This window comes from Neopsephotus bourkii, unplaced genomic scaffold (assembly GCF_033783945.1).
Source record: "Neopsephotus bourkii isolate Nb327-2 ecotype Australia unplaced genomic scaffold, CSIRO-AGI_Nbou_v1 NB_369, whole genome shotgun sequence".
NCBI lineage: Eukaryota > Metazoa > Chordata > Aves > Psittaciformes > Psittacidae > Neopsephotus > Neopsephotus bourkii.
Window position 1 is genome coordinate 1,114,768 of NW_026900875.1, and position 23,868 is coordinate 1,138,635.

Sequence of the window (23,868 nt, forward strand, 5' to 3'; positions counted from 1 at the left end):
CGCCACAGAAGAGGACGTTCCAGGCGCCCCAGCCCGTTTCAGCTACGAGCCCCAAACCTACGGCTGGGACCATCCGCCGCACATCGCCGCCATCCCGCCCTCTACCCGCTCCGAACGGCGCCAGCCTCAACACCCAAGGAATCCCCCACCCGCCGGCGGTGCCATGGCGGGGACACCTCCCTCCCACCCTTCACCCCACGCCATTGCTCATCAACTCACCCCCACGGCGACGAACCAATATGGCGGCAAAAGAGAAAGCTACCGCGCTGCCTTCCGGGATGTGGGCTGGGAAGGACCCTCCTCGAGCGGCCGCGAGCACTGCCTGAGAGGCCGAAACAGAGGCGACCCAGCGGGGTAAGTACCTCAGGCCCCAGCACCATGCGGACTCGCCGCATCCCCGGGTCCCCTTTCTCCTCCGGCTGACGATCGGGGGAGGGGCAGCCCCCGCCCCGCCGCGCAGGCATCCACCTGGGCAGCCCGTCGAGGCCCCCGGAGCGTGGTGGTTGTCATGGAGACGGGAGCCGCCGATACTGTTTGCCAGTGAGCGCCACAGCAGGTCGGGGTTGGGCACAGCACCGGCAGTGGGCGGTTGACTGGGGTAGGAGCGGAGGGGGTAGTATATCGCAGCGAGGAGAGTGAGGGGAGGCTTGGCAGGACGAACGATATACGGTAGTATATCGCAGCGGGAGGGTGAGGGGAGGCTTGGCAGGACGAACGGGACCGCAGCCCGGCTGTGAGACCCGCCTGCGGCGGTAGAACTAGCCGAGGAGCCCTGCGAGAGAGCAGCTAGGAGGTGAAGGAGTGCTTGGTGCTTCTGAGATGAGCAGGGCTCTGGGGCCCTCTTCTGATGGCTGCTTTCCGGGCCCTGCCCATCTGCCTCCCTTCTCACCTTAAACTGAATCATCTCAACATTTGCTTCGCTCCCGATATCACCTTGGTGACGGAAAACGTATTTCTACACTCGGATCACTGCAGAAATACATGTTTTCTATTACCCATTTTCCCATGTTAGGGCCATTCACTCCTGATCACTGTCACTTCTCTCACATAGCCAGAAACGAGGGAAATGCACCTGACTGGTTAGACTTTCACTGTAACTTTGTTCCTAAGTGTCTTAAGCTGCATCTGAACATGTGTCCAGGCTGCTTTTCGGCCGGGGGGGAAGGAAGAAGGATCTCAGGAATCTCAGGAGCAAAGTCTACTTACTGTTGTCTTGTCACCAGGTGGGCTGAGAGCTTGAACCTGGACTAAGGAATTAAATCCTGATCCAGGAGGAGAATCAAGTCTATTTGTACATTGTTGGGCCAGGGCAGAAGCACACAATGCCTTTCAAGCAAGTATAAGCAGAGTTTTTTCTTAGAGAGATTGTTAGGAAGTAGGAGCAGAGAAGGGATGGAATATTATGCATTCTTCAGATTACTCAGTTGGCTTCTACTTTAAGGAAGAGGTAGAAAGGAAAGCAGTGCTCAATATTCTATCTAGCTACCAGTACCAAATGTGTGCTAGGCACCTCTGCTTAGAGAAAGAACGCAGTCCCTGCTTTGAGGAGAATTAGCTACCTGTCAAAACACTGCTTTCCAGCAGTACACATCCACAGTCAATAAATGCTCCCTAAATCTTATCTTTTCCTGTCCCATACCAATCTAGTCCCATATGGGACATACAGCTAAAAGTAGCACCACATCTTTCATTCCTGCACTCAGTTCTCCAGGGTTCTCATCAGTGCAGCCTCAGAGAGCAGGAGTAGAAATTCTTTACAGTCAGGATGAAAATTAAATTGCACTTCTAAGCCAAATCCAAGATATGTTCTAACATTTATAGTGGTAGGCAGGGTTTTGAAAGACCAGAACTATTTTACTTGCCTAAGAGACATATTTTTTATTTTTTTTGTAAAAACTAAAGGTATTTCTGATTTATGGCCCAGCTACTGCCACTATGGATATTCAAATATGTCTTTTCCAATCATTTGAAAAACAGAGCTGAAGGAGATGTAACATTCTCAGCTTCAAATTATCCCACTGGAATCCTTAATTGACTAAAAGAAATCCTGCCTTTGAAGCCATTTTAGTCTGTCAAGCAGCAGGATGGGAGAAACGTGCATCCAGGACTCTCACACAGCAGAGGGAGTTGCAATCCCCAAAGGAACAGGAGGCCAAACTTTTTATACAGTTGTTTTAAAAATTATTTCTCGACATGTTTTTCTTTCCCTTTAGATCAGCAGGGAAAGAATTTCAACCTAAACTCTTGGGGAAAACTGAATCCTTCACATACCTCCTTTTTTCTTTTATTATTATTAATAGAGTTTAATGAACAAGTTCGGCAAAGCAAAATGATTAAAGCCAGTGCCAATGGCTACATCAGGATGGTCTGTGAGACTGTATTAATGGTAAAATCCTGGGAAAGCAGCTCACTATTTGTACTGTTTGTTAATGCTCCAGACAGTGGTTTCCTTCTCATTTCCAAGTCAGTGTAAGTCCAGAGTGTACTGGCTTGGCACATGCATCTTCTGAGGGAGTGTATGATTGTAAGAGGAGATACACAGGAGGAGCAAACCATCAGGCTTTAGAGAGACATTCCAGCTGTGAGTTCTTTTAACATATATTAATATCTTGAGTAAATTCTGTCCTGGACATAAGCTGCTGATGGAATAGAGGAGAAGCTATTGTATCCTCCTTTGTTTCCAATCAAGTCGCTTTTTCCTATAAAAGCTGTGAGCATTACTTCTTTCAAGAATGCTGTTGTAATCATCTGTCACAGCTATCTCACAACAAATTTTGGGGTTTTTTTTTATCATATTTTTAGCATTAGGACTCCACATGTAATAGATTATTTTTATGTTGTTTAGGCTCAAAACATGGATTGTAGATTTATTAAAAAGATAAAAACAAGTTAAACATTTGAAAATATTAGTGCCTGCTGACTGGAAAAACATTGTTTGACTTTCTCTATGTAAAAATACTTAATTTGCACATCTCCACTTCTGTCATTGAATCCAAAGTTGAAAAAAAAGGAAAAATGATGTTTTGGGTTTGGAGGAATTGTCTAATGGCTTACCAAAACATTAAAAATCTCAACATTTGACCATTGTTTATGCAGGTGTTTTATTATACATTTTTCTAAATGGGTCAATTTTGCCTGGACTAGTAGTGAATTTCCACCATTCCTAGAAGCACTTTCACAATATTCCATGTGTAAGCAAGACGAAGGGATACTAAAACATACATCACAGCAGTTTCACATTTGAAATGCAACTTAAAACAACACAGAATGTTAAAGATAGTTTACTTAGTCCAGATATTGGTTCTTGTTTGACTTTCAAGACCTTAAGTTGATGACAGTTCCTGCTGAGGAGATTTGCATCAAAAGTGTTAAAAGCTACACAGTAATACTGAGGAAGATTGGAGCATGCAAGTTAATCATCTGAGGTCTTATAAGATGTGGATTTATTTTTCTGCCTTTTAAAAAGGCACCTTCATTCCATTGTTTTGCAAAGAATAAAGTTCATCATGAAACACTGCTCCCCCCTGAACTGAATGGTGAGGCCACCTCACCCAGTTTGTGCCTCCCATATCCATTCCCTACTCAGCCTATCTATCCAGCTCTACTGTAGGAGGGACTAGACCCTACTTTGTTTTGTGAAAGTTAAACATTCCCACTATCCCTGAATACAGCCATTAGCAGAGCATGGCTCCTTTTATAAACAATATATGAAAGAGTATAAACAAAGCTAAGGAAGTATATGAAAGGCTGCAAATAAAGCTATTTCAGGTCTACCTTTAAACTACTGTTGCTAACACCCTAGCCTCTTTCTCATTAGTATCTTTTGTCTTTGTTCCTCTTAGCAAGAACACAGAGACTAAAGAAATGGAAAAACTCAGTCATCTGGAAGCTCTGCTGTTTACTGCTGTGCTGGAGACTTGTGTTGATCAGCTCTCAATTCTTGGATATATTATGCCGGTTTCATATGAGGGCCAGACAGACCTCGGCCATGTATGTGCCTCTATCCTGCCTGCTTAAAAAAATACCTCTTTTTTTTTTTTTTTTTTTTACCTTTTTTTCTTGTCTTAGTGTTATGTCTTCTACAAGCCTTTAAAAAAATCAACTCAGATATTTTCTCTGATAAGGGTTCCATGACCCTTGGGTGAAGCAACACATTCAAAATGCATGGATGAACAATTTAATATTTATACTGCAGCATCACTGAGAAGCCTTTGTCCAGACTTGTTGCAAAGGATCTCACTGACCTAAGATGAGGTTCCTGGGCTTATAATTTTAAAATCTCAGTGGTCAGATGACAAGCAAAAGATTAAGGAAAAGGAGGCAAAACATAAATATGTTCTTATGTAGATACACAACTATCTTAAAAATACAAACTAATAGCACATTTGAAAGTACTCAAACCCAGGGTAATTCTGTTGCTCTCTAAATCCACACCAACATTCCTCTACTCCCCACAGAAAGTGAATTAAAAAAAGATTCTACTTCAAAATATGTTGGTAACTATCCATTCTCAATGACCATTTTTAACTAGTTAATTTCTAATAGGCATCATAACTAAGAGGGTTTGGGCAGAGAGATAAGGATCAGAAAAGAAGTCTTAATGCTCAGACACAAGTTTGTTGCTTGTGGAGGAAGGGGTTGTGATATTTCTGGTAGCTGATAGACATAGGAAACAGGATGGAATCATCCGGAGGGGGAAATGGTTCCAAGTTCTGTTATCATATATTTGAAGTGACATTGCTGGCTGTTTACGATTTAAGCAGTTTGAAACCCTTTTTTTTAAGAAGAAATCAGAAAAGAGTGGGTGACCAGGATAGAAATAAAAACTGGGATCTGAGTTTTCAGATCTAATGCTATTCACTCTGTCTAATTTACCACTTAAGAATGCAAGAGGAAGGTAAATCAATACGTTGTTTTCTACGTGTTTCCTTTCCGTACTACCTTCTCTTTAAAAAAAATCCATAGTGGGGCCGCCGAAGCTGGTGTTACACCGTATTTCAGGGAGTGAACGATGCTTATACCGTGCAATAGAGGGCACTCCTCCCCTTAAAAGAGTCCTGTGAGCCATTCCACACCTGTGTCCATCCTCTGGATGCTTCTCCAGAGTTGGGTGTGTAACCTCTTCTGTGCCAACAGCAAAACCACAGAGACAGTGTTGTTGTAGAACAATAGTTGTTGTTCTTCCTCAGACACACAGACGCAGGTTGACAGAATTACTAAAGGTACACAATTATAGAGAAAACACCTTAGCTTTTTTTCTTCAGTCACAAATGCTCATTTTTATCAAGTCACTTCTTAAAAAATAATTTTCTCACAGACTATAAACCCTACTTGTGTTCTGAAAGACGCCAAAACAAATTGAAAAGGAAACAAGAAAATTACTTAAGGAAGCTACTCACTAACTTTGGTGCTCTGTAATTTGCTACTCCTCCCTGTTTCTCAGTTTATATCTGGCTGTTATCATTGTATTTGTATAAGACCCATACATGCAAAGCACCCTGAAGATCTGTCAGTCAACCAAATCAATGACATTTTCAAAGACTGCCATCTAAATTTCAGTTGATGACATTTTTGAGAATTAATCACCATGTTGGCCAGCACCTCATTGAATTTCCAAACTGGGGACTCTAGTGCATTGCATCATGCAGTGTACCCCCTCAGAGGAAGGCAGCCTTTCTATCTGCTGAATTTTGGGCAAAAGACTAGCAAAACATAAACAGCTAGGAGACTACGCAGTTGATAACACATGCAGTTTACAAACTCCTTGTCTTACATAATTACATATTATTAGCATGTTTACAGACAATCCAGTTAAAGCCTTTCTTGAACTTTCCCAGACATAAAAGTTGTCTATGAGAACATTCATAAAATCTACATTATATTAAGCAGTTTGTTTGCCAAAATTAGTTCTTTCTGAAGCAGAGTCATCACCAGCAAATTATTTAAAGCTTTTTTTTTTCTAATTAACTACGTAATTTTCATTGGTCTGTGCATATTTTACATGCAATTCGTTTAATGTAAATTTAACTGTCTAAATTAAGCATATAGACACCTAGTCTCCTTCTGTAGTCAGTGGTGAGTCAGGCACTACCAGAGACTTATTCGTCCAGTCTGGAGATGTCCACAATACTCAAAATGAAGCAGCCCCTTGCAGAAGCACCTGAAGCAGCACAGGGGTGCACTGCCCTCAGACTATACAAGAGTTGCAGACCACTAATGGAGCTTCAGTACCAGTAACTTTTTGGAAGTAGACTTGACATACACAGTTGCTGCCTTGACCCCTTGCTTTTAGTCTGCCCTCTGTATTGCATTGGCACAAATGCGTGTGTGGCTGTGGAGGGATCTGGACTGAGAACTGGTGCTGCTAAAAATAAACTTGCTTTTTTTTTTTTCTTTTTTTTTTTTTCCCCTCTGGAAAATGTTTCAGCTCAGTGAGTTCTCTCATCAGTTTTCTCAAGCAGCCAGGGCAGGAGTAGGCAGCTCTGGACTGGGCTGGGGGTGGCAGTGACTGTGTTAGCTGGCTTCAGTGATACTGCTAGTAAGTGTTCAGCCACAGAGGTGCTGGTAGGCAGGCAACAAAAATGTTAATGTCCCAGTGTATACATTTGCATTCTTACCCATAGCACTTAAAGCAGAGAAATCCCTAGAACCAAGGTCTCACCTGGCTTTGTAGTCTGTTTTTGCTTTCCTGGTGCTTTTCCCTTTTAAATAAAATTGTACACAGCCACAAGATACCTTTACATGTAGGAGAGAGCTGCCAGTATTTTGAATTTCTCTGAATTCATGTTACACTTCTTCTGCTTTTGCTGTCTCAAAAAAACAGCTAAGCAGATAACTGATGTCTATCACTTATTTCCACACATCTCAGCTCTTGTTATAACCGTAATACTGTAAGGAAAGGCTGTGGTGACAGACAGAGGGAAATAGCTAAGGAAAGAAGGCAGAGAGGAAGCAGGCTAACAGTCTTCCAGTATATAAAAGCTGCTGCAAAAGATGGAATGATTTGTCCTCTGTGCCTATGGAAATGAGGACAAGAAGCCGGTGGCTTGACTTCAGCTGAGGAGACGAAACTTATGGTAAAGATTGTTGTGACATGCTAGCACTGGCAGCATTGTCTCCATTGCTGGAGATCATTAAGAACATGCCAGGAATAACAAGTCTGAACCATCATCTCTTGGAGCAAACGTTTTCACCTTCTGAGGCTTCTTCTAGTCCTGCACTTTAGGACTTTGGGTCCCATAAACTTTAACAAGCCTACATTGTGTGCTAACTAAGACAAATGCTGCTGCTCTTCTTCTCTTAGCAGAATGTAACATGGACTATCAACTGCTTTTAGTATAGCTCCGCTTTATTATTAATTTTTCTTCCTCTCATATAATGTTGCAGAAGGTTTACTTCCACTTCCCAATGTGCGAGCAGGTCTCTCTTATTCCCTTTCAGTCTGGCATTCAAGAAATGAAAGAAATCTTAGAGGCTCTGAAGGAGCTGGAGAGTAACTACCAAGAGTCAGCAAAGCAAGGAAGTAGGGAAAAAGTTACTTCCATGTCTCTGAAAGGCATTGCACACAAGCAGCAGCGGGGGAAAACTGAAGAGCTAAAAAGTACCCGTCATCTTTCCAATAGGGCTGTGAAAAACAGTGCTCTGACCATAGACAGTCTCCGAAAAATTCAAGCTGACAGGTGAGTAAAGCACAAATATGATGACTGTGGGGGATGCCCTGAGCTGTAAAGTTCTCAATTTATCTCTTGTAAGCAAAAATACAAGCTCCCCACTCTCCCACTGCTGGTATACCTCAGTCTTGTTCCGGAAGGCATATCTCTAAAGAGAGCAGTGGGGTCTAGCTTCATAGGCAATTTAGTTCTGGCCTTTGCTTGTCTCTAGATGCCAAGTAATGACAATCACTTTATTTTGAATGGAGTTGCAAAATATTACCCAGTTGATAATTGTTGCTGAGGTTGAATTCATGCCAGGTACTAGCCAGTGCTGATGTTCTGCTCTCTGTAGTCAGGTTCCCCTAGCAGAGGCATACAAGCCAAGAGGGATCTGAGTGTTGTTCCATGAACTCAGCTATTCTGCAGGGCACACAGAGCCTCCATGGCAGCTACAGACATTTTCCTTTATAGAACAGATAAGGTATATAAAAAACAAAGAGTGCTTTTCTTTTTTAAAACATTTTTTATTTCTGCACCTAATCCAGTGCCCTGATTTACAAAAATACCAACAGCCTTTGGTTTAAAAGACAGAACGTGGAGCTGAGCATTCAGGATGCATTTTACTGCATTCTGGCTTTAATGTTATATCAACGGAGGGCTTAAAGAAGACCCTAACACAAATGAGAAAAATGCAGCTAAGATACAAATATCATACGCACCATGAAATTCAATAAACTGGGCAAGCCCATGTATTTGCTAAGATCAGCTTAGGGCTGTACTGGGATATTTTGGCACCTGAAATATCTATCTTTTCACAGACACATTTGTCTGCCTCCCGAGGTCTCATTTTCCAAGATCCACCTGTCATCACTACCACAGGCCAGCAGACTTCTTCCTAATGGCATCACAGTCTGGCACAGACTGGATATGTTTGTGCCTCTTTTCTATTTCCCAGAGTAGCATTCAGAGCAGCATTTTTAAACTGTAAACTTCCATGAACTCCTAATACAGAGTTCTCCAGACGCACAAGAAGCAGATACCATGGGAGAAACACCTCTGGCTTTGATAGGACACAAGAACACAAATGGGATCTTGTATTTCCTTACCTTTTTATCTGAAAATAATATTGGATAAAGGTGCCTCACACTATAGTACCAGCACCTATGGATCGCTGTTGTATTCCTTTTCTTCCTGGCAGGCAGTATGCAAGTGATGTAATTACAGCCACTATGAAAAGGATGCAGGAATCAGGAACATTCAGTAGCCTAACAGAAGCTAATGAGAGAGAGGAGGCAAAAAAGAGCAAGTTTCACAATGTCCTCATCAGGTCAGTGTTGTGTTCAGTACTTCCCTGCTTAACTGCTGAAAGCCAGAGCCCATTCTTGCTCAGTATATGCTAAAATGTTTTAAAAGAAAACCCCAATCTACTGCAAAAATACAGACAGGATTCCAGTTTTTCAGCTTGAATCATTCTGTCTGCTTCACAAACTGCACTTCTTTCCCCATCAGAAAGAAATAACTGATGGTTATGATACTGATCTGAGCTAGAAACTGCCTGAGCTTTGACTGCAGTGGACACCAGTGTCTGCATTAATGTGAACAGTGCCCCATTAAAATCATATTAATAATCAAATTAAAACATAACATGATGTAGGAGCTCCCTAATCTTTAACTCCTATCCCCAGTGAAAGCCAAAGCAGCAGAGAATCTGTTCAAACCAGGGCCAGCAGTATATGGTCTTTAGGTTATATGATGCCAGGGAGTATCTTGGCCCACACTAATGCTAATATGCTCCATTTTCCCAGGAGCAGCGAGGGGCTAGCAGAGATTGTGACAGAGGCAGTTGTCTTATTTACAGCTAATCCACCAGCCACTGCACTGTAGATCCTCTTCTGTCACAAATCTTACAGGGCACAGATTTGTTATAATCTCAACTCAAACTGGTGATTCCTTAGCACAAGCTTTTGGGCACTAGAGGTTTGGAGGTCTTTTAGCATGGGGAGCTCTGCTTCAATCCTAAGCCTGCCAGAGAGAATAGCAATCATAAGAAAAGTATTTGACTGTTTTAAAGTTACTCTGTTCTGTGTAGCAGCTCAGGCCCATCATTTAGGGTAGACAGCAAAGCTGCTGTAAGTCATGATTTGTCGTGAGTCCAACCCACTGGATCAGCTAGCTCCAGTGGTGGCTCAGTGGTCTGCCTCTGGGGCAAGCTGTCAGCTTCGGTGAAATGGGTGATTTCAGTCACAAACTCCAACTCTTCCACTGTCTAAACCCAAGAGATTTATTGTTTATCCATAAAAGGGACAGAAAGCAAAAGTAAAAGCAGCAATTGCTTGTGGAATAGCTATCCAATACTGGAAAGTGGAAAGGAACAAACAAATTATAATCAGAAAGAACATAATCCTTTTTATTCCACTCCATCAACCATATCTAGCCACTGTGATGTCTGTTCTACTATATATTCTTTTCATGGAATAAAATTGATCTGTCCTTCAATTGATCTGTCCTTCAATATAATGCATACTTGCCTGGAATTGTGTCAGTACACTAGTTTGAAAGCAGCCTGCAGTAAGACTAGAACTCTGTATCAGAAACTTGTGTTCTGATCAGTCACTCAGCTAAGGACTGAAAATTAAATACATGTTTGATTGTAAGGTTGGGATAGAGTATGAAGTCTAAGGTACTAACTATAGTTTTTACTGGCTTTATATCAAACCATAAGCATAAAAATTTAGAAACTCACTCTAAGTGAAATAAGATAGTAACACCTAGAACCTTATTGCATCTGTTTTGCTTTAGGCAGCTTACCACTTCTCTAGCATTTGCCTTCACTCATATCCGTTCATAGATCTCAGAACCTGAAGCAGTGTTTTTTGAAAGATTTTAAGTCTGATCCAAAAAAAACATTCTTGATACATATACTGAAACTTAAGCCATTTGGCACTGTCTGCTGGTGAGGCATGCTTCTGCACAGAATTAGGGGGGTTGCCTGAAATGCAGAAACTGTGACTCAGTGGTAGGCATCCTCCCTGTCTGCTATAGGATCTGCATCATCCTCAAGTGCCCTCCATGCTTTCAAGACCATCCCCTGTTTTTTGGCTCATTTCCCCATTCATTCCCATCCTCCTTGCTCAGTCTGTGCACTTTTTTTCAGAATTTACTTACCAAGACACTAGCTTTAGCGAGAAGTCTCTGTTGCTGATGTGCTGCCTCCTCAAGACTCAGATGAAGAGATGAATGCCTTTTTTTGCTACTCAGCCGCAGGAAGCAGCCTGTCTTCTACTGCTCAGAAGAAGCTGGCCAAGCATTTGTGTGCATTTCTTTTAGTTCAGCTGTGTGAGCAGGAAAAGCAGGGCAGTGTTCAGCAAGGTGCCACAATGTACCAAGAGACAGGAAGTTCCCCTTCAACGTAAACAGCTTGTTTTTGTTGGTTTTTTTAAATATATTCAGGTGATTGTATTTTCACATTTTCCTTCAGGGAACAGGAAGGAAAGAAGCAGATAAAGTCACTTGAGAAACAGCTGCAAGATGTCAAGAAACAAACTGAAACAGAACTTAAGGTGAGATCACTTAGCATTGGGCATCATGCCAGGGGGGAAGCCTGTTAAGCACAGGAACTTGCCCTTAGCTGGAAGGACATGTGGCATATATAATGATCCATAATTTAGGAATATAGAAGCAGTATAATTGCAATAAGGATTTGTATTCTGAACGAGCCCATTAATGACTTGAAGAGCAGTGTCCTATGGTTTTCAAATGGGAGTTTGAAATTCTTATAAGGTTGAGAGATTATGATCAAATTTGAATACCCCAAAACACTGCTGAGAGTGGCAAAGCACAGACATCTGCAATCAGTAAGAAAGAGGTTATCTGCAGATTGCAGTATTTAAGGTTCTGTCATACTTATTCGTGCAGATGTGACACCTGGCACAGAAAAAAGTGTCACAATGAGGGAGTGAGAGATACCTGGCATAGGGGCATGTAATTTTTTTTTACCTACATTTTTGTCTGGGGAAAATTTCATTATTTTATCTATTTTTCTATGCTTCCAGATATTAGAGAATCCCAAACCTGAGAGTCATAAGCAAAGGCAGATCAACGCTATTGCACATACACTGTCAGCTTGTTCTTTCATGCTCAGTATTTCCACCGTTCTGTCTGCAGCATAAAAATGGTGTGTGCACTCACAGTAAATCTGGGGCATTCTGGAAATGTCAGGCTGGCTACATAAGTGCAGGTCATTTGAATGCCATATCGCTGGTCACTTTGATGCTCACCAGACAGCTCAGAGTTGATGGTTGGGCATGCTTGAGCACAAAAGCAAACACAGTTCTTTAGAGAAACATGGAAATGTAGCATAGCACTGATGAGGCAGGAAGAGTGTTATAGAAAACAATCAAAAGGAATGCAGATTCAGAGCTATACAAGGAGTGGAAGAAGGAACAAGAATCTGATGCTTCGTTCAATACTGAGCAAGAGGACAGCAAGGGCATCAGAGGAAATAGTATCACTGAATTTTGTCTTTGGACAAAAGTGTGGACAGTATTCAAGCCAGGATATAGTTGGCTACAGAGAGGAATTTTAAGCCACTGACATGCTGGTGAAGTACAGTTTATAGAACGTGAGGGTTTTGTGCTGGCAGTCTGGATGTGCAGTGGAAATTTTAATTGTAAATAGAGGATGGTTGTAGCAACATGAAGGATCTATTGGCACTGGTAGTGCATGCAGCTGTCTATAACTGATGAAAACACCAGAAGTCCAGGAAGATATTGGAACAGCAGAGGAGAAAGCAGGAATATGCAAGATGGGAAAATTCATTTAGGTCAATGCTCATCTACTAGCGGAGATCCTGGAAATGCATAACATTTCATAACATAAATTGGGAAGTGTCCCTGTGGGACAACCCAAAAGTTCCTTGACATCTGTGTGGCAGTTAAATGAAATAAGCTAGATGGTTTGGCAGGCTCAGGAGATTGTATGTTGTCTGTTTGCTTCTGCATATTGTCTCTTCTCAGTCAGAATCTGATGGCTCCTGGTAAGCCCCTATTCTCCCACCTCCGAAGCTAGTGAATATGATGGCATATGCACTGTGCACATAGTGCATCTCAAACCTCACAGTGTCTGTGCATCCAATATATGCATCTGGTTCTGATTTAATGCCTTCCCAGGGACTGATGTACAGGGAGCTGTAATCATCCTGTCTCACACTAGCAGCAATGTCCTGCACCATGCAGTCAAGGCAGGGCACTTCTCTGTGTCCTGCTCTGCATCTCTCCTACCCCTTGCAGCATAAGGCGGGTAACTCCCATGCTGAGAGAGTGCTCTTCTTTGTATTCTTTCAGTGCCTTCTGCTAATCTGATCCTTGCTTTTTGCCACATGAAATGGGATCTGAATTCATCTGGGATTTTGTTTTTATATTTCCAGCTTAAAAGTCCTTTGCTCGGCTTCCTTACAGTTTCAGCTTTGATAACAAATCAAAGACAAGACTACTTTCAAGTACTCCTTTCCTTCTGTGCCAAAAATAATGGTGTCTCACTGCGTCTCCCAAGGGAGAATAATTTCTATTTGCTTCATATGGGATTTTCCCTTAGGCAGTTTTACAGCCACTTGCGTGATTTGTCACCTTGCCAGCTAATTAAAACCAAAAATTCAGCTTGCGGATTTTGGAGCACTTTGAACAACAATAATGGACATACCTGTGGACAAAAGCCTACATGGTTGTCTCCAGTCTAGTGGATGAGAAAACAAAAGAGAGCAAATCTAATAATGGAACCAGAAAAACATGGTCTTTGCTTCATGCATGTTGCCTGTACGCTTGTATTTTCAGCTTTGCTACCTCTTAATGAGATGCTAATTAATGCAGTGTTAACCTGCTCAGCTCATTTTTCTTTCTCATGGAACACAAATCAAATGCTGAATGTTCTTTTTTTGAATCTTGTTTGTCTTCTTGGAAAGAACTGGTGTCTCTAAAGGAGCTGAAATTATCACACTGGTTTTGCTTATCCTCCATGCAGGGGCATCACCAATACCTCTAGTTTGTCTTCAGGAGTTCCGTTTGCTGCTGCAGTATTTTCTAGCTTGGATAAAAATACTCACTTTCTCTGGTTTCCTGGACAAGTGATAGCAGTCCATACAGCAGCTTTTGTAACAAGTTCACATCATATAGTATTATATAGTTTAACATAAAAATGTACAAAATTTAAACTTTAGAATTCCTCCACCGCTATTCACCCGAAGACTCTTTATGTCCTGTAGGTTTCGTGGTATAATCATGCCATACATGTGTGCAAGTCAGGTATAATTTTATAACAAGCAGTAATACCGCAGGCTACCTTCCCGACAGAAAACCACGTTGTTGCACTACACCACCAATGAAAACAGGTCTGTAACTTTTACTGTGTGAGCTCTCATAACACACCCAGGGCCACTGTGTCAGTGTACCACTTGGTAGTGCATTTAGTAGTGCAACTAAAATCCATCATGTTTCCTCCATTACCCTCTCCCAAAAGGACGAAAGATGAAGTGTTCTGGGGGAATGCTTTACACACACACACACACGAACTGGCACATGTTCCCACTGCAGAAATGCAGCAGGTGATTCCAGCAGAAAGCACAAGGTCTGTGATGGTCCTGAGCTGCTGAGTGACTGCTGGCAGAGCCCCAAGGCAGCTCAGCAGGACCTGGAGCTGGCGCACTAGATCCAGACCCAGCTCCAGGGGGACAGGCCTTTGGACAAGAGTGCGGGTGCTAACAGGTCTCCTCCCTCTATCAGCAAACCAGCCGTTTGCTCCTGCTGCTGCTGTGATTGGAGGTGAACTAGTGCAAGGCTGCAGAAACTCTTATGTCGAAGCCGGGTGACCTTCCAGTCCTGGTGTCCTTTCAGCTGAGGCATTTCTTGGGGTGTGCAGCATGCGGATGCTCTGGCAGCTGGGACAGAGCCTCACTGAAATGTCTGTAGGGCTTCATGCTGTGGTTTCAGGGGGGGAGCAAGTCCAGGCTGCAGCAGGTGTGTAGATCTAAGCATATCTTCAGGCTTTGCAAGCTGAGATATTGCAGCTGCCAGTGGAGAGATGAACTCATACGCACTCAGTGTGGAAGCAAGGAGGCAGGCAGGAGGGCTCTGCTGGCATGCTGCCTGCCTGTGCATAGCACAGCACCCATTCTCCTGCCCCCTCCCAGTGCCTGCCAAATGGTGTGCTGCTGGCTGCAAGAATTCCTCAGGCTCTTTACTCCTGTTGGCTATTTTTGTAACCACTGACTGTAAATACTAATTGCTGTGGAAGAGCTGAGAAATCTAGGTGGCACTTGTAAGAGAAACAAATCAAAGTAAATTAAGACGCAGGGGTGTGCATAGCCTCTCCAGCTAAGTGCAGTTCCTTTTGCAGCCAAACAGCATTTGTGGAGCAGACTGCTATGGCATTGGATAACAGCAGCAGACTCTGAGCTTATGTCTCCAAGCTGAGAGATCAGAGAAAGTCAGCTTGTTTACCTGCTTGTGAAGCAGACTGGCTCTTTGTAACTATTTCCTGGGATCTTGCTCTCTGCCAGTTTTATGGTAGTTTTGGACACACGAGGTATGATTTTGCATCTTTGGTTTGGCAGGTTCAAGGCTCAAGTCATCCCAAATAACCAGCCCAGAGGTTTACCGCATTAACTATGGCAGTGCTCAGTGTCCTGGCTGGGAACTTTGCTAAGATAAACCAGAATGCATAAATACGAACTCATTTGCCAGGTGTCGCTTAAGTTCAGGGAACGGCATACTCTACAGATGGTGCCCACAGCTTGTGGGCATGTACTGCTGTATTTAAGGCCTGCAATCTAATACCAAATGTGCCTCAATTCCGCAGCACCAGGTCCATCAGCAGGGCTGCAGTAGTTGCCCACACGCCTCCAGCTGACTTTTCCTCTCCAAGCAAATGCATTGCCGTAAACCACCAGTGGGGTTTGGGTTTGCATTTCACTTCCCATATGCTTTGGATTGTGTAACTAAGCCCCCAGATTCCTCATCTCCAACAAAGATGTTTTACAACACTGCAGACCAAATCCAAACCACAGACATGCCATACAACAAAGAAAACAAACGGCACAGTCAGGTCCCCCTCCCAGCTGAGGCCTGGGGTGCTGGAATCAAAAGCACTTTTTCCTCTGCTTTACTAAAATGTCAAATAAAAAGGAAAACATGGTGAAGTGGTCATGCTCTGCCCCACATCTGTAATACCTGAGTACGTTGTAACCTAGGCTGAACCCTTCTTTTCTGACCTGTTTGCAGATCCTTAGCAGACAGCAGTAACATTGACATCTGCAGCACTTGGCTTTGCTGCCTCAGCACCAAAAAAAACCCAGAATCCTTCATCAGCATCTGCCCAGTCCCTCTGCCAGCCCCTCAATTTAGACATGATTCCACAATGAGACAGGAAGGCAGTCTCTAAATAAAGTTTCAGTCACCTCTCATCTCTAGCGACTGGGAACATGAGCCCTCCCAGTGCCCACCAAAATTTCATACCAGGGAAAATAAAGGCCATTACCAGAAACTTTAATAGGGCACGAAAAGGTGCTGTCCGTAGCTGTCTGCAGCCGTATGATGCTATGGCTGTAAAATAGCATCTGATGTCACAAACCTTCACAAAATAAAAATAAGAGAACACATGACATTCAAACCCACAGAACAGCATCAGCCAAGAGCCCAAACTGTTCTGAGCCTTACAGGCACACTTTATGCTTCCTAACTATGTGCCACCAGGGGTGCAGAGGGAAGGATTTTCCTTTTAACTGCTCCAAACTCTTCTTATAAGGAAACATTTTCCAAATGAGTCATGCTGCAGAGACTTGTAAACATAGCACTATTGAGCTGGCTTCTTCCTATGGCATTTTTCCATATTTACACATGTAAGGAATGCGAGGGTGCTTCAGAGACAAGATATATAGACTTCAAAACATTTAAATGCCAGCACTTTGGTATTTCATCTTCAGCTGCAAGGTTTGTCTGATGAATGTCAAAACCAGCACAGCACAGCAAGAAAGCAAAGAGAAAGGCTGTAGTGGAGCAGTCAGGCACCAAACCAAAGACACTGATTGATCTTGCATAATCGCATAGGAGACGTTGATGAAACCATTTAACTCTTGATACAGGAGCCCAGAGTTTTTGATTTTACAGGCAGTTCTTCTAAGTGCCAACCCCAGATTATGAACATTTATCTGTTACTCAAAGAAATCCATTAAAAAGGAGTAAACAAATCAACAATCCCATGTCAAGCAAATGCACTTTGCATCCTGAGCATGCGCCAAAAGCTGGACAAATGGCTCAGGATTCTTGCCCATGGTGAGTTCCCCAGGGACAGAATTCCCTCAGGAAAGCTCAGCTCCATTGCAAAACAAAGCATGGGGAGAGGCTGGGAGCTCATAGCAAGCTTGCTTCAGCATTTCCTTGCCTTGGGTGTATGCTTTTATAACAAAGTGGACACCATCTACCTGGTAAGATTTCAAAAAAGAACTGTTTAAACGTAAGCATCACACAGATAAGATTTTCACCTGATCCTAAGGTTGCATTTATAGAGTTGCTGCATAACTAGGAAAAAATTAATCAAAGGAACAGAGTATGCTTTAGGAAATCAACCTTTGGCTTACGTGGGGCTGAGGTATTGTCCTTATCTTACAGATGCTCACTCACTGAGACAGCCTAATTCAGTAGTTTGGTAAAGCCTAACTTTAGGCAGTTGAAATTATTAGTCTTCTTTCACACTTACAATAAGCACGACTGAATCCCTTCCTGGATCAGAGACCAGAAGGCCCGGTTTCTTGTCTCACTCTGTTCATTACTCCACCCTCTCCAGAGGTAATCTGTCCTTGCCATGGGTTTATTGCCATCTTTATGGGTTACAAATCAAACTTCCCTTTGAAGTTAAGGTTGAAATGGAGCAACATTCAGGGAAAGTGTGAAGCCTATAGCCTTGTCTCTCCTTACTGTATCAGGGACTGGAGAGATTAAGAGACAGTGAGCTCATCTCAGTCTCTAGGCTTGCTTTTGGGCTTCTCTCTCCTCCACTAGAGCCGAGATGCTATGATTCTTAACCTCAAAGACGAGCTCCAAGAGATAAAAGCCAAAGTGAGCATGGAGAGCTCCTATGTGAAGAAAAGCACTGACCTCCAGGCCCATGAAACCCAGAAGAGGTGTAACAATGCAGAGAATATCCTGGACAAGGAAATTCAGGTAAGCCCTTCCCCATGACCCCTACTGGAAGACATATCCAGCTAGTAAGGAAAGAGTCCTCCCTTGCTCCCCAGATGCCCTTTGTGTTCTCCATCACAGTCACCAATACAGCTATTTGAACTGGATCAGAAAACTCATCCAGGTTAGAAATCTTTTACTCTTCCACTGCATCTCTGTATGGTCCTGCAAACAGCAACAGCATGGATGGCATGGCTGCAGGAGACAATGGCTGGAGGCAGGGACTGCTTAAAGTAATGACACTATCAGAAAAACAGACCCATAACTACATCCAAAGGGTGTCATTGCAAGGCTGTGTAGCAACATAAGCAGCCTGCACTCTCAGCACTGGCTGCAGCACATGATGCTGATAAAGCTGTTCATGCGGTCCTAAGGTGAATTGAGCTAGAAAATCATTCTAGTTTTGCAAGCTTCCCCTTCCTCCCCTTTCCCCCCCAAAAAGTCTGATCTAGTTGTCCCTTCTTTATGGATGGCCCAAGGTCAAGGACTGCCTCGGTTAATTTTGTCACTGGGAAAAAATAGCTTTGACTACGCAAGTTGCTCCTGCACTCTTGCTCACAGCTCAGCTTTCAGCTCACTGACGCTGTCTCTTGTTTTCTGTCTGTGCTGATCACAGAAGCTGAAGAGCAAAACTGATGAGGAGATTCGAGTCCACATGGAGATTGAAGATTTCCTAAGGCAAAACCATAAGGTACTTGTGACTGTGCTAATGCTCAAAGTAGCAACTGATAAACATAGTATCCTCAATTAGTGCCTAAACAAAGCCAGTCATTGCTCTATCGAATTTACCAGATTCTTCATTGCTGCTGTTTAACGACTGTTTATCCTCAAGTCATAATTAACCCAGCTCACCCAGATTTGGGATTTGCTGCATTTCCTTAAAATTAGAGCTCGTGTAATGATCAGCATTGTTTGTTCAGGTGTTACAGGACTGTTCCTCCCTCCGAGAATTGTATTCAGCTAATCGGGATTTTATTTAGACCTTCCCTGGCAGTAGCTGGGGCTCCCAGTGCCTCAGTGAGGGGTGCTACTGCGCAGAGTGAGGGTGACTGTTTCACCAACCCAAGTGTTGCACACAGGAGGTACCAGGGAGGAAATGTCATGAATTGCCAGCCCAGTTTTGCCTTACCTTAATCTGAGGAAGTATCAGGGTTGGATAACTGCTAATTCACATTACTGTACCCGTTTTCAGCAGCAACCAACCATTAGTGTTCTTGTGCTGTTGATCCAGAAGTTAAGGGCTCTCCTATTATCAACAGTGTGTCCATTACAGTGAGTAACACTGGAAAGCATCTCAAACCACATGACTGGAAGAAAACCTGTACTACTGCAGGGTGCCTAACATCTCTGCTAGTACAAAATGTATTAGAAGATACCACATTAAAAAAAAAAACAAAATTGAGTGCAAAAAGTGTGCTGTATCATGTGAGCAATTGGTGTCCTCTGTATCCCAGAGCCTTAGGCTGATCAGCGCTTCATAGTGAGGAGGCTTTCCAAGTACAAGCTGCAGCCTATTTGACCTCTACCATACAGCAAACTACAAGCCTCTCTGTGCTCAGACAGCAGCTGGTGGCTTTATAGGGGCCCACAGAGAAGAGAATGACCATGGCCTCCATCTCCCTTGTGTGTCCAGCTGTGATGCCATAATGAGATTGATGCTTTCCCTCAGATTATTTTTCCATGCAAGCCATCATGGTTGTTGCCATGGAGAAGTTGTTCATGAATGGAAGGAAGTCATCTGGGTGACTGTTTCAGAAACACCTGCCCTTCTATTCACAAGTGAGACAAAGCCAAGTTCACGAAATAGCGTGAAGTGCACCTCTGGGACCTTATTTCTGGTGTGCTGAGCTTAATACAGAAAGTGGGTAGGGAGTCAGGCAGAGAAGAAAAGCTTTCTCACTGACAAATTCTGCTTCTTAACCCCCTCCCTCCCTCTGTGTACACACAAAGAATGGTTTCTAATTGTCACTTACCTCACCGGGACTGACTGTGTACAAAACTAACCCGCAGTGCTGTGCCATTCTTCATGCACCCCTGAAAGCCCAACCTAGCTTCTCTTCATCCCCAGTCCAGTGCTGCAGCTTCCGTGGTGAACTCTCAGTGAGGGACCTGCAGGCCACCAGTGATTTATCACTAGGCCTAGGGCTTTGGCCATTTCAAGATGAGAAGAAAACACCGAGCATGTGAAATTTAGGGGACTCTTAAACCATTCTGACAGCAGGCCATATAATAGGAGCAAACCTTTCCCCTGTACGCTCTTTTTACTATGCTGAACACCACTCTATTCCCCTGCAGAAGGTGGAAGAGAAGCTGGAATTCTGGGTGGACAAATATGAAAACGATACAGATGCTAAAGACAAAGAGCTGGATGCTCTAAGAGCATTAAAGGCAAACAACTTGGAAATACTGCAGGGACTTGCCAAGGAGGTAAGACATCAGCAGCATCTCTGCTCAGCCGTGCAAAACTGCATCCTGGCTTTTTCTTACCTGCATTCAGGTAAGGAAGCAGGACCACGGAAAATAAAAACCAGTAATCTTGAGGTGTAGGGTGAGGTGGTTCTAGGAAGGCAGGGACTGAGTAGTCATCTTCTGTTTGCCACCTGTGACACTGAAGGATGATGATGGTGCTTCCCCTACAGCAGTTGTCAAATACCAGCAAATAATCAGAGCTATTGACAGCCTTTGAGAGGGATAAAGACACTGTCCCACCCCATCAGTATGCCTCACCTTCATCTGCTGCCTTATTCTGAACATATCTGCTCCTTCTAGCCACTCTGGGGTAAGACAGGCTGAGACTGGAAGAGGCAGTTCATCCCTTCCTGCAGATGCACATTTACAGCTACACAGTGCTCTAAGGGACTGACCTGGTTAAAACTATTCCTGCCCCACACTAGTTTTTTGGTTAACTGCCATGCTCTGAACACAGCTATGCAGGCACAGTAGAGCAGGCAGCACAGGGTGGAGAGAAGTGTCTAGAAAAAGAGGTTTTCTAAAGCCAAAAGGAATTAATTTGTAATCATTCCTTACTGTCATTGGGTATGAGATGATGGGACTGAGTTAGGTGTTTCCCTGTTTGTGGGCTCATATTTTTTACCCTGTACACTGTCATCTCAGTGTCCCAAGTGTTTGTACATCATCTGCTGCCTACCCTGGGGGAGCACAGGTCCTTCCTACCACCATCTGTTGTCTGAGACACCATCAGACAGCCATTTTACAGCACAGGATCAGAGGGTTAATTATACCCAGGCCATGAGAGGCTTCACTTTGGCGGCAGCTCTCAGTGCCTTTGGACTGATGGTGGTAATGAGCAACATTTGCCATCTGGATTCAGGAAAGGTCAAATAAATGGGTGGGGGAGGAAGGCTCACACTTACACATTGCCCTTGGGCTGCCATGGAGCTCCCTGGTGCACAGGGTAGAGACCCGCACTGTGGCCCATTAGACAGCCAGAGCAGAAGAATCCTTGCACGAGGGTCTGGATGCTCTGGCAGGCTGCTGGGCAAGTTGAGTCTTGAAGGACAGCCCTGCACTTTAGGGAAAGTGGTTTTCATGCTGCTGTTGCCACCCTTGTGCTATCTTGCAGTGCCAGACATTTGAGAAAACCATCATCACTGACCGGGCAGAAAAGGATGCTAAAAGAAAACAAATAGAGCAGGATGCCTTGGAGCTGAAGAGCACCCTGAAGGTAAAGGGGAGCAAAGCTGAGGCAGTGCTGCTCCATCAGCAGATGGAGTTAATAATTTGTGCCATTTATTTAGGCAGAAAATGGCCCAAGAAAGTTGGCTGGTGTGGGGCAGCACAAGCAAAGGACAGACAAAGCCTGTCCCTTTCTACTGGGGCAGACACAAAGCCAGCAGTCAGCTGCAGGTTTGAGAAAGGAGCGAAAGGGGAGAAGCTGGTCCCCTCAAATGATTTAGGGCTGTGCCTATCACACCAGCCCCACTGCATGGGTGAGAGAAGGAGGGTCATGGAGCTGTCCCATGCTCATCCCCTTGCCACCAGCAAGAGATGTCCTTGGCCCAGATGTGGATTCCTTCAGCATGACCAGCACAGGCCCAACTGCTGCTATGCAGGCCAGAGGTTCCCTCTTGCAGCTGGGCAGCACAAGAGAGACTCTGCCCATTGAGTTGTACCAGGTACTCCAACAAGCAGCTTCTCCTAAGACATCTCTCTCTCTCTCTTCCAGCTGCAGTCCTGGTGGAGAGGTACAATGGTCCGCAAGAACCTTGGCCCCTACCAGAGCCTCAAGAAGAAGATGGAAAAAAAGAAATCAGACCACAAAGAAAAAGGGAAAAAGGAAAAAGCTGGAGCTAAGAAAAAAAAGTGATAAGAAAGTGGCCACAGAAATGCTCCACGGCTGTTGCTAGGCACGGCACTGCTGTTGGTCTGTCTGACACAATGAAATAAACCAAGTTCTCGAGCTATTCTGGAGAACACAATCATGTCAGACACGGTTAAGGTAAAGCTACAGTAACTCTTATGATCTTGAAGCTGCCCTTGCACAGCAGAGACATTTTCTCCAGCAGAAAGGGGATTTGCATCAGAGCAGTGAGAAACACTATGTCTCCCAAAGTGCCGTATGGAAGCAAGACAGCTAGCAGGAGGTAACCCTGTTAACAGCCCAGCATCTCGCCTGCATGGGATGCTCTGCACTGAGAACGTCCTCTGCAGACCCCAAAGCTCTGGCCATGGCTGAGGCACTGGTGTTTGCTGTGGCTCCAAGTGAGGCAGGGAGGCCAAGTCACCCACACCTGGGCTCAAGCAGCACCCTCCAGGCTGTCAGTGCTGGCATCAGCTCAGCAGGGGAAAAACTGCTGACAGCTTGCAGTGTAAACACAAGGGCAGTCAAAACACGCAGGTTTCCATTCCCCCAGTCCTGCAAAATGTCAGTGCACAGCATAGCTCCAAATGCCCCCCACCGGGGGAAGGCACATCGAAAAAAGACAGCCGGATGCACTGCCTGCAGGAGCTGCCCTGGCCTCATCTGTGCACAGCAACATGAGGCAGCAGAGAGTGAAGCTGCTGGACAGCAGTGCGCTGCTTCTCTAACCAAGAGGGGAGCCCCTTCTCCTGACACGATTGTCAGGCACATGCAGGCCTGTGCACACAGCAAAATTAGCCCTGTGGCTGGTGTCTGACACTGCCTCACAGGAGAGAGTGCTCAAACCACACAAAACCTGCTGTGCTGTCAGTGACCAGCTCATGCTGGCCCCATCCAAACATCCTCATGCCCAAGCTGAACTCTGCCAAAAGATCTAAAGGTGGAGATGAATGACTGAAATCATAGAGAGCCTTTGGCTCATGGCTCTGAACAGCAGAGAAGAGGCTGGGGCAGAATGGATCGTCAAGGGAGCACAGAAGTTTCAGATACAGGTTCCCCTCCCAGCACTGGTACCAAAGCCATTTTGCTCACTTTGGTCATGGTCCCCATGCAGTGTTAAGAGCAGGTATCATGAGGCAGGACTGTGCTTGCACCCATATTGACACTACATATCCACACTCCTCATTGTAGGAAGCGCTTCAGAGCAACTGTGGGACTTAGGTTCCAAATCTTAACTCTCCTTTCTCATGCACTGCTGACTTATGTTTTCCATAGGTGGTGGGTGTTAACAGGTGACCTGTTCAGGTGGAAGGAATGAAGTCTGATAATAAACTCTTCAGAGGGCTTGAACAAAGGAAAGCGGGATAAGTGGAGGGGTGGTAGACCTGGTATCAAATTCTAGGCACACATTAATATAGTCAAACAACTGAAATCTGAAACGTGGCATCTGCTGGGCTCTGACTGCTTTTTAGCAGAAAGCAAACCAAAATTCTGGTTGCAAAGAAAAAATCAGCAGTAGAACAAGCTCTGTTATTCCACTAAGGTGGGGGGTGCTGAAACCTCAAGTCCAACACAAGTGTCCCAGCCACTGGTGGTACTGCAATGGGGGTGAAGGTGTTGAACTTGACCTCGCACCTCCCAGGGAAGGACAACATGCTCCTCCCCAGGG

At 44.3% G+C, this 23,868-nt stretch overlaps 1 protein-coding gene across 2 annotated transcripts; it reads left to right on the plus strand.

Annotated features, from left to right (window-relative positions):
* The first annotated feature begins 38 nt into the window (after positions 1-38).
* Positions 39-22,302, plus strand: IQCG (IQ motif containing G). 2 transcript variants are annotated; one of them, XM_061348784.1, is made up of 10 exons: positions 39-354; positions 3,843-3,990; positions 7,441-7,679; positions 8,851-8,979; positions 11,131-11,212; positions 17,699-17,860; positions 18,495-18,569; positions 20,174-20,305; positions 21,462-21,563; positions 22,065-22,302. In XM_061348784.1, exons 1-10 carry the CDS (start codon positions 164-166, stop codon positions 22,203-22,205), a joined length of 1,401 nt encoding a protein of 466 aa, XP_061204768.1. In that variant the 5' UTR covers positions 39-163; the 3' UTR covers positions 22,206-22,302. The 2 variants fall into 2 exon arrangements, with proteins under 2 accessions (XP_061204768.1, XP_061204769.1); XM_061348785.1 differs by lacking the exon at positions 39-354 and adding an exon at positions 686-793.
* The last annotated feature ends 1,566 nt before the right edge of the window (positions 22,303-23,868 follow it).

Coding starts and splice junctions, on each gene's coding strand:
- IQCG (XM_061348784.1), top strand. CDS start 164: ATGGCGGGGACACCTCCCTCCCACCCTTCACCCCACGCCATTGCTCAT. Junction 355..3,842: donor AACAGAGGCGACCCAGCGGG/GTAAGTACCTCA, acceptor TGTTCCTCTTAG/CAAGAACACAGAGACTAAAG. Junction 3,991..7,440: donor GCCAGACAGACCTCGGCCAT/GTATGTGCCTCT, acceptor ATTCCCTTTCAG/TCTGGCATTCAAGAAATGAA.